A 10,002-nucleotide genomic window follows, 5' to 3' on the forward strand; every position below is an offset into this window, starting at 1 on the left:
GGTCAGAGAGAGAGGGAGTCACAGACTCTGAAACAGGCTCCAGGCTCTGAGCCGGCAGTCAGCACAGAGCCCGACGCGGGGCTCGAACCCACGAACCGCGATCCAAGCAAAAGTCGGACGCTTAACCGAGTAAGCCACCCAGGCGCCCCGACTGAAGTAATTTTAATGAGTGGAATTAACAGGGCCAAGTACGCTGTGAAATGTTGCGATTTTATGACAACCACTCATTCTAGTGCCACATCCTCCTCTGTCAAAGATAACCCTGTTCGAATCCCTAACACTGGGAATAGGTTACCTTACTTGGAAAAAGGAAGTGTGCAGAGGTGATTAAGGTTAGAGACAGAAAGGCTGGGACATTAGCATGGGTTAGTCAGGGGTCCCCAATTTAATCACGTGGTTCTTCAAGACCCTTTCCCAACCAGGTCAGAGCCTGAGAAGGATGCCGTCAAGGAAGCCACAGGAGAGACGGACCCTGAGGACGCGCCTCGCCGCGGCTGGCTGTGAAGACTGGAGGACGAGGGCTACAAGCTGAAGAACGTGGGCAGCTCGAGGAGCCGGAAAAGGCAAGGAAGGGACAGGTTCTCCCCTGGAGCCCTCAGAACGTAGCCCTGTTAACACCTTGATTTTAGCAGAGTGAGACAGTGATGGACTTGCCACGGAAATGTAAAACAGCAAATGTGCGTTAAGTTGCCAAAGTCCAGGAATTGTTATAGCAGCAGTAGAAGAGTAATACAAAACTCCATTTTTGTGAGCATAATGATTCCTCCTGCCCTTGCTAGCTAAGCTATGCTGAAAATGGAAGGAAAGCTAAGAAAATGGAGAAGCTAATCTTGAGTCCTGACACCGCTGGGATGCTGAATTTACCAAATCTAAGACAGCCAACCACGAGACTTCCGGTAAATCACCTTTCGCTGGGTACTCTTTCCTGCAGGCAAACTTCCTCACAGAGTCACCAGAAGACTGATTCGTATTCACTAATACAGCATGTAAAATTACAAGGTCATGTTCAAATCTTAGATTTGGGGGAAATAAGTCATTCTAAAATAAATACTTCTCATTTCAGCAGTGTCACGTCCCCCAACCTCCATTGATTATTTGACAAGCTATGAGAAATGCAGAAATACCAACATTCCTTTTTTAATTAAGTTAGACATTTCTATGCATTACCTTAATTAGTCACCACCTCAGAAAACAAGAATTGGACTAAACCACATGAAGTTCTTGATATGTCAAAATAGAATTTCAACATTTGTACATGGTTCACCTAAAAAATTTTTTTAGCTTACACCATATAGCGGGAGAAGATTTAAAAAAAAAAAGAAAAGAAAAGAAAAAGGAAAAAAAACCCACTCCTGAAAAATTCTCACTCCTCTGAACCTTCTGCTAGCACTCTTTGAAAATAAGAAAATTAACAGTTATCACCCTTCCTGCAAGCGCTGGGGAAGATTTTACCCATGAGCTTTACTTGGCTCTTGTATTTGCCTATCAGCTAAAGGTTCCCTATGCCTTAATGTATCCCAGCTCTGTAATTACATTAGGCCATACATACCATCCTCACTAATCTTTGGAACTGTAAATAACTGTCAAAAAATAATCATGAATAATTAACAAGAACTAGTCAGATTTTATAAAGTACAGACTGAGCTTTTCAACTTCACTCTCAAGTCATTAGCTCAATGCTTGAAAACTGAATCACACCAAGTTAAAAGTTAAAGTTCTCAGTTTTTACATTTCATAAAATCACAAAACTTGGCTCAGCTCCATTAATGACTTGTGAAATGAAAGTGAAAAAAATCATGCAAAAACTCAGGGGAAAAAGATAAGAAAAAAACAAAAAACAAACTAGTCTTCATTCCTGGTTCAACAGATCTCTCTTCTTCTCCAGGAACTTAATACAGCATTTGACCCGTAAGAGATACACAAAGATGAAAGAAATAGGACGTACAGAATCGTCTATTACCGTTTTCTAGAACTGATGGCAGAAATCAGTGTTGCGGAAACCTTCTTAAGTGGCTACTAGCATAGATCAGTTAACACAGCAGTTCAGTGGTTTGAAAGGCTTCGTTGGGAAGTGGGGCTAAAGCCAGCCAGCTCATGGGCGAGATTCACACACGGTACGCAAAACTTCGCAAGTGAAAATGATCCTGCATTCTCAAAATTTAAGTTCAGCCAACAATTCCTGAGCAATCACAATGAGCTGGGCATTGCAAAAGATGCTTTAAAATCTTTATCATCTAATCCTCACAACAACCTTGTGAGATGGGTATCTTCTCCTCCATTTTTATAAAGAACTACAGCCGCAAAGGCCGGGGTCACACGCTTGTGGGGGGTACTCCATGGTCCCTCTCCCCTCCTGTACCCGCCACAGCATGGCGTTAGTATTTACAGCTCAAATACTTACAGAAGTGAATAGAGGGACCAAATGATGAAAGATGGTCTTAATAAAAAACGGCAAGTTTTTAAAGCCTTTAATATAAATCGTGGGATGAGGGTGAACTGCTGGGGGGCAGCAGTAAGGTGGCGGGAGATGAGAGGGAAATTATTTTAAATCAAAGAAGAGCACTTTAAATAAAACATAATAGGATTTCTTTTAATCAGAGAAGCAGCATGGCATAGCTCAGATCTGTATTCCATTCAGAGCGGCAGCTCCTTTTAGCTCAACTTCACATGAAGAATATAACTTTTTCTTACACGTAACACATATACAATATTTGCCTTGGTTCTTCCACAAGATTGTTTTGGGGAACAAATAAAATGATAGGAGATAAACACAACTGCTAAACACAAAAAAAAAGACATTATCAACACTGTTGTTTTATTATTGTCTAATTAAGGGGTTTTGTATCCATCTCCCAAAGCATATAATCCAGCAAGAAGCCTCCTCCATCTTATGACTCTCTTCTTGTGCTCCAGGGATGGCATTAGTTACAGTACTAATTCCACATGATCCTATTTCTTCCAAGCCTGGCAAGTGTCTGTGAAGGTGAGCACGAGAGACACTGAGAAGTGGGGCAGAGGGAGAGAGGAGGGCCAGTGACCAGCCAGGTGTATAAATACTATTTCAAGATTCAAAGAGTGCATTTACAAAGATGAGTCTCCTTTATGTTTTCAGGTGAATAATACGGCGCACTAATTATGAGTGGGAGCCTTGACCGTTGGTAGAACACAACGCACACAAGGCAAAGAATAACTGCCTGAAATAGGGCGATGTACTTTGAACAACGAGAGGGCAACAAGAGATTCCCTGGTAGACGGGAGTAAGACAGAAGACACGGGAAACAGAAGAGAAATCCTGAGAGAGAGAGAGAAAAACGTGTGCGGACAATAAAATTTAACCGTCTTACAATGTTGTCAGGGGAGGACAGCTACAGGTCCTCTGAAAGCTGCAAGAATTAAAACACCAAACTGACCTTGTAATCTAGAAGGAACACAGTTTATCCCGATCTACCACTAGTCAAGTGACTCCTGGTGAATCCAGTGCTCCCCTGTATCATCCCTCTCTCCAATGTTAGAAGAGAAAGAAAGAGGGAGGAAGAAACGGGGGAAGGGCGGGTATGTTCATGGGCACCCCACCCCCTGCACACACATCTGAGCCTCCCCGCTTTCTGTTTACAGCAGTTGTACAATATACAAGGAATGTGCCTAGTTACAGGGACTTCTGGAATTCCCATCACACCATGCTGAGGATACGCGGTATAACTAAGCATGTAACTGTAACCGAAACATTCTGGAACTTGAAAGTCGCCTGTGGCTCCAGGCTAATAAACAAATCCACTCTCTTCAGCCCTTTTTCTCCAAGTTCTGTTTCTTTAAAGCTTTCAGAATAGATTTCTGTTTCTTCAGCAACCCAACACAAAATACAAATAATTGGTAACAAAGAGATGCTTTCTAAGGGTGAACCAAGACATTCCTGACAGACCCTATCATTTCCTTAAGTCTTTAGTTCTTTTCAGATTCAGACAAAGACAAGAACCAGAGATGAATCCCTAGGGAAATATTTAATTCTTCACTGACTTCCTCCCCCATCTTTCCAAATAAGTGTTTGTCAAATGTCTTTTCAGAAACCTTTAAGAAACGTTGCATTCATCTTGGCATCGCCTCTTTATTAACACAAATTCATGAAAAACATTTCTCTGCTATAAATTATATTATTCATCTTAATGTAGGCTTGTGAGGTAGTTCAGGATGTTTTTTAATACACTTTTGTTCAGACAGAGGAATAAATTGTGTTTCAAATACAAAGCGACATCCTGAACACAGCCAAGTCCCTGAGATAATCCATGGTTTATCACTCCCAAACCCAATACTTTGTCCACTGAACTATGATGTCAGAAATCTAAGCCTGATTTGTTTTTAAGTGCATAATCCATTAGCGGTTTCCATATGCCATAACTGTTCAGTTGAGAAATTATTTATAAACCGGTTTATTGGCCCTATCTGGCAAATATGATGCACCTGTTATAAAATGTGATTACTTCAGAAAGCTAACAATTGTGGCATCACATTTTATCATAAATCAGTCTAAGTGAATTAGACTATTCATATACTTTCAGGAAGCCCTTTAATCCCTATCAACTTAACAGTTTGTGAATAATGAAAGTAATTAATATTAATTTTGGTTGATAAATCCAACACCAATAACCTGTTAGTATACTTTAATCCATTTTCCCACAGCCTGTAAAAATTAACTAGCAGATGCTTCCAATCTGGTAAAAAATACGCAGATCATTAGCATTATTTTGATGGTACCAAATGTTCAATACATGAATGTTGTGACTAAGTTTCAAAGAGATACATAAACACTTTTCTTTGATAATCCTGTTAAGTCTTAACAGCAGCCCAAGACAGTAAAAAAAAAAAAAAAATGGCAGTCTCCTTTCTCAATCAAAAATCAGCATCTGTTTTTCCATTCCCCATTCTCAATGCTTCAGCTTGACTGAGAGCTTGATGGAGTTTCACTGAGGTTGTAAAAACAACACGTGAGCGGTCACACATCTACCTTTCTCTCTAAGGTGTCCCCGGGGCCAAACACAAGGCCTAACGTACAGTGTACACCCAATAAATATTTGCTGCCTTGAACAGCAAGTACCTAACATAGGAGAAAGGAATGAAGGAGAATAAGAAATGGGAAGATATGACCAGGAAAAATGCCTGCATGCTATTTTCAGGAGATTTTAAAGTATGGAAAGCTGAGACATAACTCAAAAATTTAGAAAGTTTAGAATGGAGAAAGGCAAGGAAACCAAAGCGATACTTGATAGCGAAATAAAGGAATCAAAGAAAAAATGATGCAGATGAATCCAGGAAACATGGTGATTTCATAGGAAGAGGCTGAGTTTCCCCGCACTCCTTACGACAGAACACAGGAACTTTCCTATTAAGGCAATGCCACAGGCATCAGAGGGAGGTTAGTTTCAAACACATATAAAATCTAACTGTGAGGAAAAAAGATATGATAAAGAATGACATGAGTTAGGAGGAAATATCCAAGCTCATATCGAGAATAACTTGCTAGGTCTACGAACTGGGAGGTATTCTGAGGAGTTAGCATTGCTGGGCAGGAGAAAAATCTCAGCAGAGATGTGGCTGTGATTTAAACAAGGAAACATGAAGATGGCCCAGCTCAGGGAGTGGTAAAACCACAAGTGATCCATTGGTATTCCTAGGCCCTCTTCCTTGTCCAGCTTTCAGGGTGTACGACCACTAAAACACAATCACCTTAACTTTAATGTTGGTAAAACCCAGAGCAGTGTCATCCGTAAGNTTCTACCCATTTCAAATGTTTAGGGGACACAAATGATTGGCCTTTACCATTTCCGATTCCTGGGAGAGAACATTCACCTCTGTAATCAGAGAAATAGCTCTGAGTTTTTTGTATATGTAGTAAATTTCTACCCCTCTTCTCTCATCTCCCCTACCCCCACCTCTGCCAACCCCCATTCTGTTCTATCTATGAGCTTGGTTTGATTTTTTTGTGGTTTTAGATTCCACACATAAGAGAAATCATACAGTATTTGACTTTCCCCATCTGACTTATTTCATTTAGCATAGTACCCTTGAGGTCCATCCATGTTGTCACAAAATGCTCTGGTTCGCAGACAAAAGAATTACTGCAATGAAAACAGATACATGATTTCCCTAAAAACCCAGCAGTCTCCAGTAGAATCCTGTGTACTTCCCTGCCAAGCCCTGACACAAACCAGTGACGAAAATCAACCAGGAGGGGATGCCTCGACCCTCCCCCCACTGCTGGCGAGGGAGCAAAGAGACGCTGTATTGCCACCATGGACCGAACACTTCGCCACTAGGTTCAATTTTGAATTCTGCAGAAATTACGAACTGGATTCAAAGTAACCTTTGGAGTCACGGGAGAAAGGAGAAAGTAAAAGTGAAGGTTTGGACCTAGTGACTCAGGGGCCATGAATAAAGAGACAAGGAGCAACGTGTCCACTCCACCGGCCCTTTGGGTCAGGTCAATTTTCCAGGCACCTTCCTCTTTCCTTCTTTTCTGATCTTCTCTACAAAGTATCTATCGGAAATCCTGCTTCTCTGAAAGCAGCAGTTTTGTTTTCCAATAAAATACTTATCTACTAGTAATGCTAAAAAATATTCCTAAGGCTCCTTGAATAATGTTTTCCAGGAATTATTCTTCAAAATCCAGACCTTGGGGCACCTGGGTGGCTCAGTCGGTTAGGCATCCAACTTCAGGTCAGGTCATGATCTCGCGGTCCTTCTGTGGGTTTGAGCCCCGCATCAGGCTCTGCGAGACTGGACCCTGTTTCAGATTCTGTGTCTCCCTCTCTCTGCCCCTCCCCTGTTCACATTCTGTCTCTCTCTCAAAAATAAGTGAAACATTTTTAAAAAAAATGTTTCACCCAGACCAAAAAACAATCACCTTCACAGCTTGTTTCCTACTGGCACTGTGAAAGGTTGGCATTGCCCAGGGTGACAGCCTTGGGCTTCCCCATCTTTTCTGCTTACCGTGGAGGTATCACCCACTGTCACCGAAGAAAGAAGGTAGCAGTTGGGCTGAGATGAAAGAGGTGGGCCTCTGCCAGCCTCTAAGTCGAATAAGAGACTCTGGGAAGAGGGGACAGCATGTACAAAGGCAGAGACGGATGGAAGTACGCAACACTCACAAAAGGATCATCATTTCCTCACCTTCGCCTTTATACCTAATACTAGATTAAGCAAATACATTGTTGTTTTTTTTCAACCTTGAACCGCAAGGCTAAAGTTAGATGACTTAAGAATTTTTTAAAGGTCCAATTATTTCATTTAGGGCTAACACTACAGCGAAATTAAAGACATGCTAACAAGTTTCCCTTTTGAGCCTCATTAATTAAGAAAGTAATCAGAGTAAAGAGAAAAAAAAAAGAGGCAGTAGCTGGATGGCAGTATTACTTAAATAGCTTTAAGGTACCACCGTTTGTATCTACTAGGAAAGCAAAGGGAAAACTAATCAATTCCAGATTATGAAATCTGAAATTCTGAAGTGTTTTACATGTAAATACACATTTTAACTGCCATATATTTTCCTTGATTGCCTGAAGAGTGTACTAATCTTATTCAAAGAAAATTTTCATTCTCCATAATCAAAAGGTAAAATTAAGATCTGCTTACTTCACAAGTTTTCCTAGGATAAGCTTGCTGAGAAAATTCCCCGTTTTCAAAGATCAAAATATGTCATTTTTACTATTTTAGTCACAAACAGTGCCCAAAAATATCTGCTGAAGGCTTTGGATTTAGCGCAAAGTCTGGAAAGCCACCTTAATTTACAATTAGCTTTTAGAGTTCTGACTTACTTTTTAGAAAGAGATTCTAATTTACAGTTATATTTTACAAAGCATTTAAAAGGAATGCAGATAATTTTGGGGTAGGAGGGGTATCTGCCAATATGCTTTCATTGCTGGGACTATCAAGCCAAATCAGATATATAGCATATTGCCTAATACAGAGTAGGTATTTTAAGAAGTCAATTGTTCCCTGTGCACAGCAAGCCTTCCCATCTCCAGCTGGAGTAAAATCTCTCTTCTACACTCTCTGTATTCAATGAGCCCAGGCTTATGAGCCCAGGATTATGCCATAAGTGGCATAAGTCTATGGTGAAAAGGGTTCCTTTTTGAAATTTAAAATGTCATTACTGATCTAAGTAGCTTATAATATAGACCTAAAATGTAAGCATTACATAACTTAAAAATTAACTTACTAGCTTAAGAGGATATGAACCCTGAAACACATGTGATAGAAACCCAATGTTCAGACAAGAATACTGTTTGAATAAAATTATTTAAGATAATGATTAAATAATATTTAAAAATATTCATCATCATCATCACACCAAACATGTAAAAGCTATCACGAAACAAGTCAGAAAAAAAAGCTACTGCTTTTAATGAAAAGTTCATATAATCTATTCATATACTTCGGTTTTAAGCTAACTTTCAAGGTACTCTATAAATTTGGTATTTCTATCCCATGTGACTCATACTAATTATTGTGACTGTCATCGTAATATTTAAGGGTGGTGAAGTACTGACTACAAGGAGGCTCACATTTTGTTTGTTTTTCTATTTCCCATTGACTAAAAGGAATTCTCATGCCAAAGTTCTCTCTGAAAAATCCTCCTGTATGAAACCCCCATTAAGAACATCTTCAAAAAGATATCATACTAAAATTTGACTAATAATAAGTTATGTATTAACCATTTGCATTTTAAAGACTGCTTCTGTGATACTCACAATAACAAAATTTGTATTTTAAACTTTTTTTTCATTAAGCTATTTACCCATTAGTGAAGTAAAAATATCACATACAGGACTTTTAAAACAATGCTCTCTAGAAGCTAATAGAGATAAAATGGCAGAATACAGAAAAATAATGCTCTCTAGAAGCTAATACAGGAAAAATGTAATATATTACAATTAACAAGTAAGCATGATGTCCAACCTACCTTTTTGTTGGCAACAAAACGTATTCTCGAGTTTACAAAGCAAATCCACATTTTCATACTTATTTTCATTTGCTTTAATCCAGAAACAGTTTTCAGTCATTTCATGAGGTCTGATCTGCAATCAGAGAGATGGATTCTTTAACAGTTGGGTGTTTCATCTGTCGCTGCGCAATCACTACTTTCAGACCCAGTGTCCCATAGCTGCCAGCAGATGTTTAGGAAGTAATCCCTGTAATATTTTTCCCCAAAGTGTGTGCAATAAAATACAAGTTCCTCAGGAAGCTAAGGTTTTATTAAAAAAAAAAAAAAAGTTTCCACTATCAGATAGTTGAGGGTTTGAAGCAGAGTGAAATAAAACTTGTTTCTTCTTAATTATACCTCTCAAAGTCTTCTTGAAAAAGGCTTGTGTGCACCACTATAGTTCAAGTGCAGGATATGTTACACATCACTTCCCAAGGTTATGTGACCATGAAACCATCTTTCTCCAGGACTCAGGATTTCTGTGTCCTAATTATCAACTTCAGACAATGAGTATTAATTTTTCCCACGGCTATCAACATAGATAAGTTCATAAGAACGCTAACTTATTTTTGTTCTTTTGAGAAACACTTCATGTTCAATGAGGATAATGTTGCATTATTAGTTTAATTACAAATCAAATCCCATTGTAACAACCACCAACTCTCACCAAACTTCTAAACCAGAAGCCTCAGTCGAGAGACAAGGGCTTTGCTTCAACACTTTTATTTAATTCAAATAATGCTTGTCGATTGAATGATGCTTTGATTAGACTATCCACTGGAAATTAAATATAAAATTAAACGTTTATCTAGGCGACAATATGTTTTCTTTCATTCATTTGTTTTACCTTTAACCAATTCAGTCTTCTCATGCTGGTTTCAGGCTTAAATTCTTTCTTTGGTTTTAACCCAAATGGTAAGGTCGGTGGAGGAGGAGAGGTTCGCCCGCTGAGAGCCCCCAGGGGCGGTGCTGGAGGCAAAGGACCACCGAAGGGCAGAGGCATTCCTGGAAGGGGAGGAGGGGGTGGG

General features: G+C 39.5%; 1 protein-coding gene across 1 annotated transcript in view; it reads right to left on the reverse strand.

Annotated features, from left to right (window-relative positions):
• The window catches only part of DIAPH3 (diaphanous related formin 3), a 500,871-nt gene that overhangs the window by 304,634 nt on the left and 186,235 nt on the right, over positions 1-10,002 (reverse strand). The window contains exons 17-18 of the mRNA XM_077752451.1: positions 9,822-10,002; positions 8,954-9,068 (exon numbers count right to left, since the gene is read on the reverse strand). The exon at positions 9,822-10,002 is cut by the window's right edge and continues 21 nt beyond it. Of these exons, the coding sequence (XP_077608577.1) occupies positions 8,954-9,068; positions 9,822-10,002 (296 nt within the window). The remainder of the gene's footprint in view (positions 1-8,953; positions 9,069-9,821) is intronic.

This window comes from Crocuta crocuta, unplaced genomic scaffold, assembly GCF_008692635.1.
Source record: "Crocuta crocuta isolate KB4526 unplaced genomic scaffold, BGI_CrCroc_1.0 scaffold376, whole genome shotgun sequence".
In the NCBI taxonomy this organism is placed as follows: Eukaryota; Metazoa; Chordata; class Mammalia; order Carnivora; family Hyaenidae; genus Crocuta; species Crocuta crocuta.